This window comes from Clinocottus analis, unplaced genomic scaffold (assembly GCF_023055335.1).
Source record: "Clinocottus analis isolate CAN_PGR_092001 unplaced genomic scaffold, fCliAna1.0.p SCAF_9, whole genome shotgun sequence".
NCBI classification, from domain to species: domain Eukaryota; kingdom Metazoa; phylum Chordata; class Actinopteri; order Perciformes; family Cottidae; genus Clinocottus; species Clinocottus analis.
In genome coordinates, this window is record NW_027176251.1 from 21713821 (window position 1) to 21732718 (window position 18898).

Sequence of the window (18898 nt, forward strand, 5' to 3'; positions counted from 1 at the left end):
AAGAAATCAAACCACAGAATCAGAAGCAGGGAAACACGTTCATCAGCTTTAATATACTTTATTCTCCACAGCCGTTAAATACTTTAGGAAATATAATTACTGGAGCATAGAAAACATTGAGATTGCAATTGAAGGCACCAGGGTGATACAGGAGACCCGGTTCCACTTAACCGTCATGATTCCATAAACATGCCAACGTCAGACTAACTTCATGACCTCTCGTCTGTGGAAGCAAAGAAAAAAAGAAGCCCGATTATTTGAGTATATATTGAGCTGAATACTAAATGTTGAACTATGAATAGCTTTGCATTCGACATGTGAGCCGCGCGGTTCCTTTGAATTAAACCTTGAATCCAAACCGTAAGTTTCTATATTTCTTAGCCTTAAATAAACATGAATAAACATGATCTCATGTATTCGACTCCACCCAAAGAACACGTATGACATATACAGTAAATCAGCCTCGGTCTGCGTCCTGCTGCAGCGTCGCTCTGTGCTCTAAGCCCTCTTCACCCAGCAGCAGCGCGCTCTGGGTTCAGCGCCTGAAGCTCGACCCCGAGCTTCAGGCGCTGAGGTCTCCAACACGAGGACGCCGCTCCATCGGCGTCTGGAGCTCCTCCTCACTGGATCGCCTTGCTGAGCTCCGAGGCTTCCAGCATTTTCTGAAACACAGCGGCAGGTTCATGTGGTTTGGTTCAGTCAGGAGGTCGTTGGTTCAGAGCCCGAGGAAATCATGGCGCCCAGAAGCAGGAGGCGGTTACTTTGTAGCTCACCTGTGTTCTGCCGCTCGTCCTTTAATCAATGACTCATTTAAACAAGAAGGTTACACTGTGTGTGTGTGTGTGTGTGTGTGTGTGTGTGTGTGTGTGTGTGTGTGTGTGTGTGTGTGTGTGTGTGTGTGTACTCTCAACACTTCCCACTTGCTCTAATAGCTCTTGCCCCGTGGCTTTAGATCAGACCATGAAGTGAACTCGAGCTCGTGCCTGATGGTCGACACGGCAACCTCCCAAAAGTGAGGCCACACTCCGTGTGTCGCCCCCTGGTGGCCGGCTGCAGCACAGCTCACATCCCGCACTGACATGTAGGCACATGTCTCCTTCGTTATCTGATGCTATAAACAGTGTGAGGGAGGATCAGGAAACGCACAAGAGAAGCTCGTGATTGGGCCGGAGCTGGTGAGTGGGCGGGACCTCAGTTGCACAAGATGGCGGCGGCCGCATGCAGATGGTTTGTGGAGACTCATCATCCATCTGTACGCACACGACACGACATGGCTGTGGCAGGAACTGGAGGGGCTCTCTCCTGACCACCAGGGGGCGACTCCTCTGGTTGTATAGAAGCTTTGATTGTATAGAAGTATATGCTTCATGTGTTGAAGCTGCATTCTCTCTCCTGACCACCAGGGGGCGACTCCTCTGGTTGTATAGAAGTCTATGCTTCATGTGTTAAAGCTGCATTCTCTCTCCTGACCACCAGGGGGCGACTCCTCTGGTTGTATAGAAGTCTATGCTTCATGTGTTAAAGCTGCATTCTCTCTCCTGACCACCAGGGGCGACTCCTCTGGTTGTATAGAAGTCTATGCTTCAGGTGTTAAAGCTGCATTCTCTCTCCTGACCACCAGGGCTGACTCCTCTGGTTGTATAGAAGTCTATATAAGTGACTCTACTTCTCTCTTGATGTATTCCCTCAGTAAACATTGTAAACATGAGTTTATGTCTCAATCTCTAGTTTCTAGTCTTCTTCTATACAGCATGATGTTCATTTAGTACATTATGGTCTGTTAGAGTCAAACAGACCATAATAAGGGGGCGCTTTAGGGCGGGGCTACCAGGTGATTGACAGGTCTGGAAGTTGTCTGTGTTTCTTTTAATTCTTTAAAACTGGAGTTCCCTCACAGTGTTTTCCGTTCTTAAAGATAGTTGTAACATTTTGTCAACGTTCAGTTTGACTTCTTCCTGGTTCTAAAAACCAAGATGGCGACGGCCTCCAAACTCTCGTCCCCAAAACCACGGGGGCATCAGTTCCTCCGTCCAGCTCAACATTGTTCCCCTTCAGGACGACCCGCTGTGTGCTGGTGGAGGGAGGAGCCTGTGGCCCCTCCTCCTGCATCATGTGACCAGCTCTGCCAACAGGCTGAGCAGCAGGCAGCCGGCGAGGAGGTTAAGCAGGACGCCATGCTGAAGACTTCACAAACCAGCCGGTGGAGTTAGGAGATTAGATGTTCATGACGTCACTGCAGACTACAAACCAACAGCACAACTCACAGAGCTACTCACCCTCCACGCAGCGGCCTCTGCAGAGCAACACACCAGAGCAACACTGTCAAGCTGGAGAAGCCGTTACCCAGAAGCCTCTCTGTCTCCTCATGGTGCTCAGTCAACATGTGCGACACCAAATGTTAAATACTTCATCAGGAGAGACACTGCAGTAGCAACAACGTAGCAATGTGTGCATACGCCACATTTACATCTCAACCAATCAAACGGCTTCTACACGGACCGTAGACAGGAAGTGGGCGGAGTCATGGTGACGTTATGAAGCATTGAGGCCGTCGCCATCTTGTTTTTGTGCAACCGGTAAACAGGAAGTGATCGTAACTGGACTGAGGAGGAGTGACGTAGAGAGCTGTCAATCACCTTGTAGCCCCGCCCTAAAGCGCCCCCTTATTATGGTCTGTTTGACTCTAACAGACCATAATGTACTAAATGAACATCAGGCTGTATAGAAGAAGACTAGAAACTAGAGATTGAGACATAAACTCATGTTGACAATGTTTCTTTGTGTATTTCATGAATGAACACTACTGACAGCGTCACACTGCAAGAACACCAAGAAACACCAGCAGAGCGCCCGAGAGGCATGAAGAGCTTCACTGTGACAGAGAAACTGCTCGTCTTCATCAAGCAGGTCTTCACTGCAGCAGACGTTTCCTTCAACGACCTCATCGCCTGCAGGACGGGAAGCTGCAGCTGTTCCAGCACGCGGAGTTCTGGAGGAATGTTTCTGGTCATGGAGTCCTTCTTGAATCTCACGGAGCCTCCTTAAGCATCCTAGAGCCTCCTTCAGCTCCATGAAGCCTCCTTCAGCTCCCCAGAGCCTCCTTCAGCTCCCTAAAGCCTCCTTCAGCTCCATGAAGCCTCCTTCAGCTCCCAAGAGCCTCCTTCAGCTCCCTGAAGCCTCCTTCAGCTTCATGAAGCCTCCTTCAGCTCCATGAAGCCTCCTTCAGCTCCATGAAGCCTCCTTCAGCTCCCCAGAGCCTCCTTCAGCTCCCCAGAGCCTCCTTCAGCTCCCTAAAGCCTCCTCCAGCTCCATGAAGCCTCCTTCAGCTCCCCAGAGCCTCCTTCAGCTCCCTGAAGCCTCCTTCAGCTCCATGAAGCCTCCTTCAGCTCCCCAGAGCCTCCTTCAGCTCCCTGAAGCCTCCTTCAGCTCCATGAAGCCTCCTTCAGCTCCAAGAAGCCTCCTTCAGCTCCATGAAGCCTCCTTCAGCTCCCCAGAGCCTCCTTCAGCTCCCCAGAGCCTCCTTCAGCTCCCTGAAGCCTCCTTCAGCTCCATGAAGCCTCCTTCAGCTCCATGAAGCCTCCTTCAGCTCCCCAGAGCCTCCTTCAGCTCCCCAGAGCCTCCTTCAGCTCCCTAAAGCCTCCTTCAGCTCCCCAGAGCCTCCTTCAGCTCCCTGAAGCCTCCTTCAGCTCCATGAAGCCTCCTTCAGCTCCCTGGAGCCTCCTTCACTTAACCTCTTTGATTACTCACTCCTCCTCAATGAGCTTCTTTCAGACACTAATTTACAAATACCTTTAAATATATGAATATATAAATATAAACACACATGTCCTCACGGCATGTGAATGGACTCTGAGGTCTCAGGTCTCACCTTCTTCTTCAGAGCCTCCAGGGACTCAAACTCCAGGCGGGCCAGCTTGATCTGGATGTGTTTGGGAACGTCTGGGATGAGGAAGGTCAGGATGAACTTGAAGGCCAGCAGCCCATGCTGAAACAACAACAACAACAACAACAACAACAAGTAAACCTCCTGGATGTGCGACCTTCAAAAGAAACAGAATCTCTGGGACGTCGTTCAGTAGAACCAGAGGAGACGACATGAGCTCATGAGCTCTAATATTCAGGGTGTGAGTCCTCTGAGCTGCAGGTCCTGCAGGAGACGCTGGAGGACGAGCTGCAGGTCACTGAGCTCCTCACCCTGACGCAGCGTCTCACACACACACACACACACACACACACATACACACACACACACACATACACACACACACACACACACACACACACACACACACACACACACACACACACACACACACACACACACACACACACACACACACACACCTCATCATGGTGGCTGATGGAGGGTGATCATGAGCTTCAACACATTTTAAAGAGTTCTTTCCTTCACACTCCAAAGCTCTGCTTCAGGGTTCTGGTTCAGGGTTCTGGTTCATGGTTCTGGTTCATGGTTCTGTTTCAGGGTTCTGGTTCACGGTTTTGCTTCATGGTTCTGGTTCATGGTTCTGGTTCAGGGTTCTGCTTCAGGGTTCTGCTTCAGGGTTCTGGTTCAGGGTTCTGGTTCAGGGTTCTGGTTCATGCTTCATGGTTCTGGTTCATGGTTTTGCTTCATGGTTCTGCTTCATGGTTCTGCTTCATGGTTCTGGTTCATGGTTGTGGTTCTGGACCTGAAGCAGCTGATGAGCCGGTGACCTGCTGACGTCACGGCGATGGAACGAGCTCCATGAACTCGCCGCTCTGAGTTGCTAACGCTATTGCAGGCTAGTTTACATTGGTGGTGCTCCAGCTGCAGAGACTCCTGATGAGCTTCTGTTCTGAAGGACCAGACGAGCCGCCTGCAGGAACTCTGGGTTTGTTACGGCGACACCAACAGACCCGCGGCCCGGTACGCTGCCAGAACCATCACCACGATGCCTGTCATCGTTCTGTATGAACCCACGTGAACATCCTCTGTGTGGTGATGTCGTCATCAGGTACCGCAGCAGAACCAAGAGGACCAGGTGCTCCAAAGAGAAGGTTCAGAGGTTTGATGGACCAGAAGAACATGAAGCCGACGCAGCGACTCAAAGGACTGAAGAGAAACTCTGGTGCAGAATAGAGAATATACGAGATGCAGCGTCAATGAGCCACGTGTGTGTGTGTGTGTGTGTGTGTGTGTGTGTGTGTGTGTGTGTGTGTGTGTGTGTGTGTGTGCGCGTGTGTGTGCCTGCAGCCGTCTCTCTAATAGCTGCTGGCTCATTCTAGGACGAGTTGATGGTGACAGAGGAACGTGATCAGACTACAATCAGCTGCTGGGTCGGTCCTCCTCCTCCTCCCCTTCCTCCTCCTCTTCCTCCTCCTCTTCCTCGGATCATATCTTCTCTCCATCTCTGTCTGCTTCCTGTGCTCTGTATCACTCCTCTCACCTTCCTGAGGTGTTTACTAGAGAGAGGACGTATGCACACAGAGTGATAACACACACACACACACACACACTTCAAACCACCTGGAGGCTGTATATTTAAACCCAAACCAAGCAGCTTGAGGTTAAAAGCGTTGCCGGGTAACTTCTGGTTTTACACCTGATGCTGTGTTCCCAGCTGTGTGTGTGTGTGTGTGTGTGTGTGTGTGTGTGTGTGTGTGTGTGTGTGTGTGTGTGTGTGTGTGTGTGTGTGGTTACAAAGAAACAGGACATGGTTGAAGGGAGCAGCGTGAGCATGAAGGACATCACTGTGGTGATCATGACTAACAAGAAGTTACTCATTATCTTCACCAGGATGACGGGGCACAGCCGTACAGAGCAGCTGGCGTGGCTAACGCTACGCTACGCTAAGCTACGCTACGCTACGCTGCGTTTACTGGATTTTCTTGTCATCCACACAAGCGGCCCCAGACAGCATGGGGTCACTTCAGGAGGATGCTTCCTGTCCTCGTGGACCGGCTCACAGGAGACACCGCCATGATGCAACAGTTCTTATATCTGAATGTGCTTGAGAAATGTCCATGAATAAAAAAGCTTCATATTAAAATCCAGAACTTCTCTTTCTCACGTATGTGAAGGTGAGCGGGCTTCAGAAGCCTCAGAGCACAAGAACCCTGGCAGCAGACCACAGGGTCACCACAGACGCCTGTGAAGGGGTCTGAAGGGGTCTGGAGGGGCTTGAAGGGGTCTGAAGGGTTTTGTAGGGGTCTGTAAGGGTGTGTAGGGGTCTGGAGGGGCCTGGAGGGGTCTGCAGGGGTCTGCAGGGGTCTGCAGCACCATGAGGACCAGCTTCACCGCTTAACCTCATGATGTATCCGTGCATGTTACACTGTCTGTGCCGTAACACAAAGGGAAGGAACAATGACGCCTGTCACACACACACAATGCACATGAACCATCGCTCTCTGTTTGGGTGTAGTTTGGACTCTGGCTCCATCTAGGGAGCAGAACGCTCCATCAACTCAACCTACAGGCCACATTGCTCCTTCATATCATGAATAGACAATTCAATGAATCCACAATTGTCTCCAGTGTTGTGTCACAATATTAGTCTTTTTTAATAACTTAGAGTTCCTGTTCCAACATGATATGGCTGCTCTCTACACCTCTAGCAGAGCTTCCTTTACAGCAGTTGTTCTCACTACTGGGTCTTAAACACTGGGTCTTATGGTACCACTGGGTCTCAAGTTACCACTGGGTCTCAACCACTGGGTCTCAAGTTACCACTGGGTCTCAACCACTGGGTCTCAACCACTGGGTCTCAAGTTACCACTGGGTCTCAACCACTGGGTCTCAAGGTACCACTGGGTCTCAAGTTACCACTGGGTCTCAAGTTACCACTGGGTCTCAAGTTACCACTGGGTCTCAACCACTGGGTCTCAACCACTGGGTCTCAAGTTACCACTGGGTCTCAAGTTACCATTGGGTCTCAACCACTGGGTCTCAAGGTACCACTGGGTCTCAACCACTGGGTCTCAAGTTACCACTGGGTCTCAAGTTACCACTGGGTCTCAAAACACTGGGTCTCAAGTTACCACTGGGTCTCAAGTTACCACTGGGTCTCAAACACTGGGTCTCAAACACTGGGTCTCAAGTTACCACTGGGTCTCAAGTTACCACTGGGCCTCAACCACTGGGTCTCAAGTTACCACTGGGTCTCAAGTTACCACTGGGTCTCAACCACTGGGTCTCAAGTTACCACTGGGTCTCAAACACTGGGTCTCAAGTTACCACTGGGTCTCAAACACTGGGTCTCAACCACTGGGTCTCAACCACTGGGTCTCAACCACTGGGTCTCAAGTTACCACTGGGTCTCAACCACTGGGTCTCAAGTTACCACTGGGTCTCAAGTTACCACTGGGTCTCAACCACTGGGTCTCAAGTTACCACTGGGTCTCAACCACTGGGTCTCAAGTTACCACTGGGTCTCAAGTTACCACTGGGTCTCAACCACTGTGTCTCAAGTTACCACTGGGTCTCAAGTTACCACTGGGTCTGGGCCCCCAGTTAACACATACTGTCTGTCTGTCTGTCTGTCTGTCTGTCTGTCTGTCTGTCTGTGTGTCTGTGTGTCTGTGTGTGTGTGTGTGTGTGTGTGTGTGTGTGTGTGCACCTCAACAGCCACCGTCCACAGGATGAGCTGCATGTCCTGGTCTCTGAAGTATTCCTTCACTTGAGGCGACATGCCGATCAGTGAGCAGTTGGTAACCACGGCTATGACGCTCATAGCCTCGAAGGCGAGCTGGAGGAAGAGTCACAAGAAGAGTCACAGGAAGAGAGTCACATGAAGAGAGTCACAGGAAGAGAGTCACAAGAAGAGAGTCACAGGAAGAGAGTCACAGGACGAGAGTCACAAGAAGAGTCACAGGACGAGAGTCACAGGACGAGAGTCACAGGAAGAGTCACAGGAGGAGAGTCACAAGAAGAGTCACAAGAAGAGAGTCACAAGAAGAGAGTCACAAGAAGAGTCACAAGAAGAGAGTCACAAGAAGAGTCACAGGAAGAGAGTCACAGGAAGAGAGTCACAAGAAGAGTCACAGGAAGAGAGTCACAAGAAGAGTCACAGGAAGAGAGTCACAGGAAGAGAGTCACAAGAAGAGTCACAGGAAGAGAGTCACAAGAAGAGAGTCACAAGAAGAGGGTCACAAGAAGAGAGTCACAGGAAGAGAGTCACAGGAAGAGTCACAAGAAGAGTCACAAGAAGAGAGTCACATCAAGAGTCACAGGAAGAGAGTCACATCAAGAGTCACAGGAAGAGAGTTACAGGAAGAACCTCGTCAGGCCTTTTCATTTCCTAAAGATGACTCACAAAGCTGTGCGCTCACCTGCCAGACACCGATGTTGGCCGCCGGGTCGGAGAAGGGTCTCTTGAACACGCGGCACATCTTGAAGGCGTCGGAGTAAACCTCCGTCACGTTGTTCAGCACCACCAGCACGGCTGCCAGAGGGTACACGCAGGAGAACAGGCTCACGTAGCCGAACAGCAGGAACAGCTCCAGGTAGTCGTCGAAGGTTCCCTAGGAGAGAAAGGGGCAGGGGGGATAACCTACGCACACACAGGAAGGACAGTAACACGTGACGGCGGCGGCCCGCCTGGACCTACCAGGTAGGTGCTCATGTCGGCCTCCAGCCGGACCTGGTCCTCCAGAGGGAGTTCTCGGTCCTCCGGAGTTTTTCTGGTCTGGACTTTGCGGATCATCTTCTTGTTGCGTCTCCTCTGGAGCCAGTAGGGCAGGAAGGCCTCCATGAACTGGTTCAAGATCTGACTGGTGATCAGCAACGTGGCTAGACTCTGCAGACACACAGGGACATGAAGGCCTGAAGCAGAGGAGGAACCCTGAGAGAAGAGGAGAAGAGGAGGAAGGGAGCCCACCTGTCTGAGCAGCACCATGTCCTGCATGACGAAGGCGATGTAGAAGAGCGAGGCGAAACAGTTGAAGAAGTTGAACTGCGGAGAAAAGAGTCGACGTGGCGTTGACAAGAAAGGCTGCACTCTGATGTGTATGTGAATTCAGAGATTCATACTCACCACTAATACTTTGAGGACCAGGTGATTCTGATAGGAGGACTCCAGTCGGTGGTTTTCTAAAAACACAAATGGGAGATTGTCAGTGACACAAAGCAGGTGCATGTCCTCTCAGTCCTCTATACTGAAACACACCCCAGGCCATCCATCTGCACTTCAACCAACAGTGCATTACAGGAATGAGTCCTTCTGAAAGTCCAGTAATTGAGTAAAAGGGACCTGAGGATCTCTTGTCAGTTGGCAGAGTTCTTCCTGTGTCTCGTACCATCCAATCAGGTCCAACCACACTAAGTACAGTACCACGGAGCACCATGTCATCTCCCTGGGCGGAGCCATGACGGACGGTACTGTGAAGGGGGTACAGTAATGGACTTACCCTGAAGGGGGTACTATGAAGGACAATACCTTAAAGGGGGTACCGTGACCGATGGTAAGGACGGTACAGTGAAGGAGGGTACCTTGAAGGGGGTACCGTGAACGGGGGTACCGTGAAGGACAGTACCATGAAGGACAGTACCATGAAGGAGGTACCCTGAACAGGGTACCGTAAAGGACGGTACCCTGAAGGAGGCACCGTGAAGAACGGTAGCCCCTTCGGTGGTCCTTCTGGGTACCGTGACCGATGGTAAGGACTGTACTGTGAAGGGCGTACTGTGAAGGGGGGTACCATGAAGGACGGTACCATGAAGGAGGCACCGTGAAGGACGGTATCCTGAAGGAGGCACCGTGAAGGACGGTACCCCGAAGGGGGCCTGTGACCGATGGTAAGGACAGCACTGTGAAGGAGGGTACTAAGAAGGGGGTACCGTGAAGGATGGTACCATGTAGGAGGTACCATGAAGAAGGGGAACAGTGAAGGACGGTACCCTGGAGGGGGCAATGTGACCGATGGTAAGGACAGTACAGTGAAGGAGGGTACCATGAAGGGGGGTACCGTGGAGGACGGTACCGTGTAGGAGGTACCATGAAGGGGGGTACCGTGAAGGACGGTACCTTGAAAGGGGTACAGTGAAGGACGGTACCTTGAAAGGGGTACAGTGAAGGACGGTACCCTGGAGGGGGCACTGTGACCGATGGTAAGGACAGTACCGTGAAGGAGGGTACCATGAAGGGGGGTACCGTGGAGGACGGTACCGTGTAGGAGGTACAATGAAGGGGGATACCGTGAAGGACGGCACCTTGAAAGGGGTACCGTGAAAGACCGCACCTTGAAGGGGGCACCATTAAGGACAATACTGTCAAGAGGTTACTGTGAAGAGGGTACCGTGAAGGGCGAGTAGATGAGGAGGTCATTTGAACTCTAACACGTCAGATGGCCTCTCGGAGTTGGATCCATGTGAGAACATGAGCACCTCTCAGAGCCAGAAACGAGAGAAGTCCGTTCAGACTGCGTCATCTTGGTTCACGTCATGAGCTGCTTGATAGACAACATACACTTTGGTTTGTCTTCTTCATTGTTCTACTCAAAATGAGTTTCATGCTAATGTAGCGTTCTCAGGGATGAACTGGTACATGCAGCATGAACTCACCCCACTCCGTGAGGAACTCTGCAGCATACCGGTAGATGAGGTTCATGACCTCAATGACCACGGCGTAGACCACACTGGGGATGAAACACAGGACTCCGGTCCAGAAGGTGGGTTCCTCGTCGTGGACCGCCAGAGCCCACCCCTCCATCAGGAAGTAGATCATCATGATGTAGAGCGACAGGTAGAGGCATAGCAGGACGAAGGGCAGGGACACGAGGAAGACGCGCAGTTGCCTCTTGGTGTTGGGGTAGAGCGGCTCCTCGCGGCCCGTCACAGGGTTAAACCCCAGGACGCCGTGGAAGCCGGGCCGAGGTTCCTCGAAGGCCTTCTTCCGGCTCAGCGTGCCCCAGCGGTAGGCCAGCGAGGCACTGCAACGCTTCCAGAACTGGCGAAGGGAAAGGTTTGATTCTTCAGTTACTCAGCCTTCACTGGATTGTTTTCAGTCAAGCTACAGCGCATCAAACGCCTTTCATTTATTTCTTTAGCGCTCCCTGAGACTGTTAAGCAGACCAACCGCGTTCGTACCTCCAGGATAACGGTGCACCAGACCAAGTTGAACGCAGCAAAGATGACATATTTGTCGTAGTCCTCCCAGTCAAAGAGGTAGTAGGGCACTCCGATGAGGGCCATGGGCACCAGGGCGAAGGTAAAGTACTCCAGGAAGCCAAAGTACAGCGCCTGACCCTCGCCATAGTAGTGTCGGATGTCATCTGGGTGAGAGAACGGAAACATGGAAGAAAAAGTCAGGAAAATAAACTGAAGCGGAGCAAAGCATTTGTAAAAGTTTAGAACAACAAGGCTTTCGTCTCCTCACCGAGAGGCTGGAAGGACAGCTTCACCTTCTGGTACCAGGAGAACGACAGCCTCTTCAGGTCCTCCCTCTCGTGCAGAGGAAACACCTGGATCAGGATCCCCTTGGACAGCAGTCTGCGGACTTGGAAGCCAACGACAGAACGTTCAATTCAGCTGCAGCTGGTTGACATCCATGTCGTCTAAATAGTTACATTATGGACGTGTCGTACGCTGTACAGTCGTGTCTACTGTTAAAAGACATGAAAATAGCCTTGCTGCATTTTCCTCCCTTTTGTTGGTCAGAACTCACTTTCCCAACGACTCAAACACGCAGCTTCCTTTAACAAGACAAGGACCGGCTGACAATAGCTGAGAGCACAATGCACCGTCTATACCAATCGTTTCCATCGCCTCATACAGAGCGACTAGATACGAGTGCATGAAGGCTCTATCCAGCCATCTGCCTCTTCTTCAGTACATCATTTGTGGAGAATGATTACATTCTGATTTAACTCCATTTGTCAAACAGGAGGCGCTAAATAGAGGCGCCTATCTCCCTCCATTGCTTTCTTATCTTGCTTTGGGAGAAGAGAGAGAGAGAGAGAGAGAGAGAGAGAGAGAGAGAGAGAGAGAGAGAGAGAGAGAGAGAGAGAGATACCACCACCCAAAAAGTGAGCATGGAAACAGCCGTCAGATCCTTCAATTATATTGTTTGACTACTTTCAGCTCTTTCCCAATGTATTTAGATTCATTAATGTTGGGGAAATATCAAGATTCATTGATTATTTAAACTGTGACTGTCTGCCTTCGTGTCGGCCAATCAGCTGATCTGGACCCCAGGGTGAGGGTGAGAAGAGGAAGGTGAGGGGTGAGCGGTGAGGGATGTGGTGTGAGACATGAGGGGTGAGACATGAGAGGTGAGACATGAGGGGTGAGACATGAGAGGTGAGACATGAGAGGTGAGACATGAGAGGTGAGACGTGAGGGGTGAGACATGAGGGGTGAGACATGAGGGGTGAGACGTGAGGGGTGAGACGTGAGGGGTGAGACGTGAGGGGTGAGACGTGAGGGGTGAGACATGAGGGGTGAGACATGAGGGGTGAGATGTGAGGGGTGAGACATGAGGGGTGAGAGGTGACTCACTGATGGACTTCCCAGGGTACAGCTTGACTTGCTGGTGTCCCGGCACATGAGTCTCGTCTTTGGCCCGCAGGGTGTCCAGCTCGTGTTTGACGATGAACTGACACTCGGCCGTGCTGAGGAAGGCGTCTCCGTCCCCTGGAGACAGGAGAGCAGATCAGACACATGCAGGCCCTCTGGCCCTCAGGCCCTCTGGCCCACAGGCCCTCTGGCCCTCAGGCTCTCTGGCCCTCAGGCTCTCTGGCCCTCAGGCTCTCTGGCCCTCAGGCTTTCTGGCCCTCAGGCTTTCTGGCCCTCAGGCTTTCTGGCCCTCTGGCCCTCTGGCCTTCAGGCCCTCTGGCCCTCTGGCCTTCAGGCCCTCAGGCCCTCAGGCCCTCTGGCCCTCAGGCCCTCTGGCCCTCTGGCCTTCAGGCCCTCTGGCCCTCTGGCCTTCAGGCCCTCTGGCCCTCTGGCCTTCAGGCCCTCAGGCCCTCTGGCCCTCTGGCCTTCAGGCCCTCAGGCCCTCAGGCTTTCTGGCCCTCAGGCCCTCTGGCCTTCAGGCCCTCTGGCCCTCTGGCCTTCAGGCCCTCTGGCCCTCAGGCCCTCTGGCCCTCTGGCCCTCTGGCCCTCTGGCCTTCAGGCCCTCTGGCCCTCTGGCCCTCTGGCCCTCTGGCCTTCAGGCCCTCTGGCCCTCTGGCCTTCAGGCCCTCAGCTTGGCCTTCTTTAGGGCTGACACAAACACGTATTAGCATTATTGATTTCTAGGTTATTTGCAAAAGTATTTTTAAAATAAAAGTTTTAAAGTGTCACGTAGGAGATGCTGAAACCATAAACTTATTACGAGAAAAAAAAGTTTCAAACAAATAATGTATGCTCTAACTAGCTGCTAGTGAAGGGTCAACCCTCGGCTGCTCCACACAGAAACAGCCGGCTCCTTCACCTGTGAAGTGTGTGAAGTTGTGTTTGTTGGCGCAGGTGAAGCCCCTCATGGATCCGTCATGGAACTCCTTGAAGAGGCCCATGTCCTCCGCGCCGGACAGCAGCCTCTGCCATGTGGCCCCCACCAGGAACAGGTTGGGGTTCTGCTTCTCCTGAGCGCCGAGTCCAGGGCCCAGCTGCTCCACCTGCAGCTCAGCACCTGCACAGAGTCACTGCTAGTTATACTTAACTAGTTCACTAGTTAACCCTGAGTCCAGGGCCCAGCTGCTCCACCTGCAGCTCAGCACCTGCACAGAGTCACTGCTAGTTATACTTAACTAGTTCACTAGTTAACCCTGAGCCCAGGGCCCAGCTGCTCCACCTGCAGCTCAGCACCTGCACAGAGTCACTGCTAGTTATACTTAACTAGTTCACTAGTTAACCCTGAGCCCAGGGCCCAGCTGCTCCACCTGCAGCTCAGCACTTGCACAGAGTCACTGCTAGTTATACATAGTTAGTAGTGTACTAGTTATACTATAGTTAACTAGTTCATTAGTTAACTATGGAGATATAGAAGGTTACTACAAGTTATACTTAACTAGTTCATCATGGTCAGAGAGATGGTTAATGGTAGTTCTACATAACTTGTTAACCCTGGACAAAGGGAAGGTTACTGCTAGTTCTACTTAACTAGTTTAGTATTTAACCCTGGTAAGAGAGATGGTTACTACTAGTTCTACTTAACAAGTTCACTAGTTAACCCTGGACACAGGGATGGTTACTACTCGCTCTACCTAACTAGTTAACCCTGGACAGAGGGAAGGTTATTGCTTGTTATACTTAACTAGTTTACTAGTTAATCCTGGGCAGAAGGCAGGTTACTGCTAGTTATACACAACTAGTTAATCATGGACAGAGGGCAGGTTACTGCTAGTTATACGTAACTAGTTCACTAGTTAACCCTAGACAAAGGGAAGGTTACTGCTAGTTATACTTAAGTAGTTCACTAGTTAACCCTAGACAAAGGGAAGGTTACTGCTAGTTATACGTAACTAGTTCACTAGTTAACCCTGGGCAGAGGGCAGGTTATCCCGCTGACAGACGCCAGCAGGGGAAGCTCCACCTCCCTGCAGGTCACCGTCACTTCTCCTGTCAGATTCTTTGTTGTCCCCGAGATAATAAACAACATGATTGTGACTTTAAGACCCTGCAGTGCCACCATGAGCATGATAAGTACAGCAGTTAAATTGGAATAAGAAAAGCAATGATTAAAGAGTCATATGTCTTCATATGGAGTCGTATTTCTTCATATGGAGTCATATTTCTTCATATGGAGTCATATTTCTTCATATAGAGTCGTATTTCTTCATATGGAGTCGTATTTCTTCATATGGAGTCGTATTTCTTCATATGGAGTCATATTTCTTCATATGGAGTCATATTTCTTCATATGGAGTCATATTTCTTCATATGGAGTCATGTAGACTCATATAGAGTCATATTTCTTCATATGGAGTCGTATTTCTTCATATGGAGTCATATTTCTTCATATGGAGTCATATTTCTTCATATGGAGTCATATTTCTTCATATAGAGTCGTATTTCTTCATATGGAGTCGTATTTCTTCATATGGAGTCATATTTCTTCATATGGAGTCATATTTCTTCATATAGAGTCATATAGTCATATTTCTTCATATGGAGTCGTATTTCTTCATATGGAGTCATATTTCTTCATATAGAGTCATATAGAGTCATATTTCTTCATATGGAGTCGTATTTCTTCATATGGAGTCATATTTCTTCATATGGAGTCATATTTCTTCATATAGAGTCATATAGTCATATTTCTTCATATGGAGTCGTATTTCTTCATATGGAGTCATATAGAGTCATATAGAGTCATATAGAGTCATATTTCTTCATATGGAGTCATATTTCTTCATATGGAGTCATATTTCTTCGTATGGAGTCATATTTCTTCATATAGAGTCATATAGAGTCATATTTCTTCATATGGAGTCATATTTCTTCATATGGAGTCATATTTCTTCGTATGGAGTCATGTAGAGTCATATAGAGTCATATTTCTTCAGATGGAGTCGTATTTCTTCATATGGAGTCATATTTCTTCATATAGTCATATTTCTTCATATAGAGTCATATAGAGTCATATTTCTTCATATGGAGTCATATTTCTTCATATGGAGTCATATTTCTTCGTATGGAGTCATGTAGAGTCATATAGAGTCATATTTCTTCAGATGGAGTCGTATTTCTTCATATGGAGTCATATTTCTTCATATAGAGTCATATTTCTTCATATAGAGTCATATTTCTTCATATAGAGTCATATAGAGTCATATTTCTTCATATGGAGTCATATTTCTTCATATAGAGTCATATTTCTTCATATAGAGTCATATTTCTTCATATAGAGTCATATAGAGTCATATTTCTTCATATGGAGTCATATTTCTTCATATAGAGTCATATTTCTTTCCCGTCGATGTGCTGTGAGTCAGGATCTTTGTTCACAACATTAAAAGCTATGAGTGAGAACAAACAACACTCCAGTTCAGGTTAAAAGCTGCTCGGTGTGACCTTGAGGCCGTACGGAGGTCATCAGAGCGTGATGGAGGTCGAGCTCTACGATAGGTCACAAGCGGTGACGCGGCATCGAGCCACAGAGCTTCAACTCGTCATCTCTCTCTGGGAACAGATCACATGTTACAGTAAATCCCCAAATGTCCTCGTCTCCACAAAGCCACACACTTCTGGCTCAACTCAATAGTTCTTTTGATTTGCGAGTCCAGTGTATTGATGCAGGTGGGGCTTGGCAGGACGGGTCACCTGGAGCTTCGTGGAGAGGAACCAGCAGAGCCTACCTCCATCCTGCTGCGGGGCCCGGATGCGGCTCAGCAGCCACGCGATGGCCTCCTGCTGGGTGTCCGAGGCCAGCTCCACCACCACCAGAGGCCTGAACCCGTCTGCTGCCATCGTCCCTGCTGCTGGGGGAAGAAGGTCAGGGCTCATGCACGGCTGTGGTGTGTTACCCTAAAATAACACATCCGACAAGTTCAATACAGAATCTGCTCATGATCCTTAAAAACCTGACAACTAAATCACCACCCGTCCTCCCACACGCCCTCCTTTGAACCTAGAGAACTCTGGGAGCAAAGACTCTGACGTGAACAGGACCAGAGACCAGAGACCAGAGACCAGGACCAGAGACCAGGACCAGAGACCAGTCTCACCTGTAGGTTACACACAAGTGTCTACTGTACTGCTGTCTCTACTGTAGTGCTGTCTCTACTGTAGTGCTGTCTCTACTGTAGTGCTGTCTCTACTGTAGTGTTGTCTCTACTGTAGTGCTGTCTCTACTGTAGTGTTGTCTCTACTGTAGTGCTGTCTCTACTGTAGTGCTGTCTCTACTGTACTCCAGACTCTGGTGGACTCACTGACGGGAACAGCTGAGGCAGAACAGCTGATGCAGCAGAACAGAGGGGGGAGGGGAGTAGAGCTAACTGTTTGAGGGAGGGGGACTGGCATACTGTGTGTACCACTGTGTGTGTAATACTGTGTGTGTAATACTGTGTGTAACACCGTGTGTGTAACACCGTGTGTGTAATTCTAGTCCCATTGGTTTAATCAAGTTTAAGAGGTCATCAGTAAGTCCTGAGGGTCTAGCTTCTAGGTGAGACGCTAGCTTCGCTGACCAATCACAGCACATGTTCATGGTCACATGGCCCTGTGACCAATCACACGTCTCGGTCTCCAGAAGCCTCTTTATGATGAACACATGAAGGAACAGAGGAACACATGAAGGAGCAGATGGACACATGAAGGAACACATGAAGGAGCAGATGAACACATGAAGGAACAGATGAACACATGAAGGAACAGAGGAACACATGAAGGAGCAGATGAACACATGAAGGAACAGATGAACACATGAAGGAACAGATGAAGGAGCAGATGAACACATGAAGGAGCAGATGAAGGAACAGAGGAACACATGAAGGAGCAGATGAACACATGAAGGAACAGAGGAACACATGAAGGAGCAGATGAAGGAGCAGATGAACACATGAAGGAGCAGAGGAACACATGAAGGAACAGATGAACACATGAAGGAGCAGATGAAGGAGCAGATGAACACATGAAGGAGCAGAGGAACACATGAAGGAACAGATGAACACATGAAGGAGCAGATGAAGGAGCAGATGAACACATGAAGCAGCAGAGGAACACATGAAGGAACAGATGAACACATGAAGGAGCAGATGAACACATGAAGGAGCAGATGAACACATGAAGGAACACATGAAGGAGCAGATGAACACATGAAGGAACAGATGAACACATGAAGGAACACATGAAGGAGCAGATGAACACATGAAGGAGCAGATGAACACATGAAGGAACAGATGAACACATGAAGGAGCAGATGAAGGAGCAGATGAACACATGAAGGAGCAGATGAAGGAACAGAGGAACACATGAAGGAGCAGATGAACACATGAAGGAACACATGAAGGAGCAGATGAACACATGAAGGAACAGATGAACACATGAAGGAACACATGAAGGAGCAGATGAACACATGAAGGAACAGATGAACACATGAAGGAACAGAGGAACACATGAAGGAACAGATGAACACATGAAGGAACAGAGGAACACATGAAGGAGCAGAGGAACACATGAAGGAGCAGGTGAACACATGAAGGAACACATGAAGGAGCAGATGAACACATGAAGGAACAGATGAACACATGAAGGAACAGAGGAACACATGAAGGAGCAGATGAACACATGAAGGAACAGATGAACACATGAAGGAGCAGATGAACACATGAAGGAGCAGAGGAACACATGAAGGAGCAGATGAAGGAGCAGATGAACACATGAAGGAGCAGCTGAAGGAGCAGATGAACACATGAAGGAGCAGATGAAGGAGCAGATGAACACATGAAGGAGCTGGGACATGAGAGAAGAAGCTAATAGGGACAAATCATGATAATACAATTATTAATTATACATGTATTTTTTTATTATAAAATAGTTATAAATTTGTGATAATGTTTAGGCCTTCAGAGAAGGCTTAGCTGGCCCTGACGGCCCGCCACTGGTGAAAAATACTTGTATACTAACTAGTACTATTCTATAGTAACTAATGCTAGTGCTCTTTTATACTAACTACTACATGACTGTGGAACAGATCAGCACGGTGACGGTTTCACACACAACATGTCATTGAACAGCTGTCATTGCGAACTAAACACTCTGTGACGTCAAGTTTCGTGTTTGCGTGTTTGTGTGTTTGTGTGTTTGCGTGTAGCTCCAACTCACCAGCTCCTCTCTCTCTCGCAGCGTTCAGGATAAGTTTGGGAAACACTTCCGCATTGCCTCGCGCTGTGACGGGTGCGCGCGTTTTGTGTTACAGCGCGAGACAAGAAGCACGAGACGAGCGGGGACAGGCGCGCCGCGACCCTCGCGGCATTTATGTGGAAGCACCGCCCGGCGGAG

The 18898-nt window shown here is 49.5% G+C and overlaps 1 protein-coding gene across 4 annotated transcripts; it reads right to left on the reverse strand.

The window, feature by feature from the left end:
• Positions 1–42: 42 nt before the first annotated feature.
• ano10a (anoctamin 10a) lies at positions 43–18759 on the reverse strand. 4 transcript variants are annotated; one of them, XM_068569338.1, is made up of 15 exons: positions 18722–18759; positions 16255–16374; positions 13389–13586; positions 12473–12607; positions 11352–11471; positions 11063–11247; positions 10538–10922; positions 9012–9067; positions 8856–8930; positions 8586–8774; positions 8308–8499; positions 7596–7724; positions 3869–3985; positions 2277–2293; positions 43–662 (listed from the first exon to the last, which is right to left on the reverse strand). In XM_068569338.1, the coding sequence occupies exons 2-15, from the start codon at positions 16364–16366 to the stop codon at positions 563–565; spliced, it is 2010 nt and encodes a 669-aa protein (XP_068425439.1). In that variant the 5' UTR covers positions 16367–16374; positions 18722–18759; the 3' UTR covers positions 43–562. The 4 variants fall into 4 exon arrangements, with proteins under 4 accessions (XP_068425439.1, XP_068425441.1, XP_068425438.1 ...); XM_068569340.1 differs by having other exon boundaries at positions 16255–16377; XM_068569337.1 differs by having other exon boundaries at positions 16255–16423; positions 18722–18731.
• Between the last annotated feature and the right edge of the window lie 139 nt (positions 18760–18898).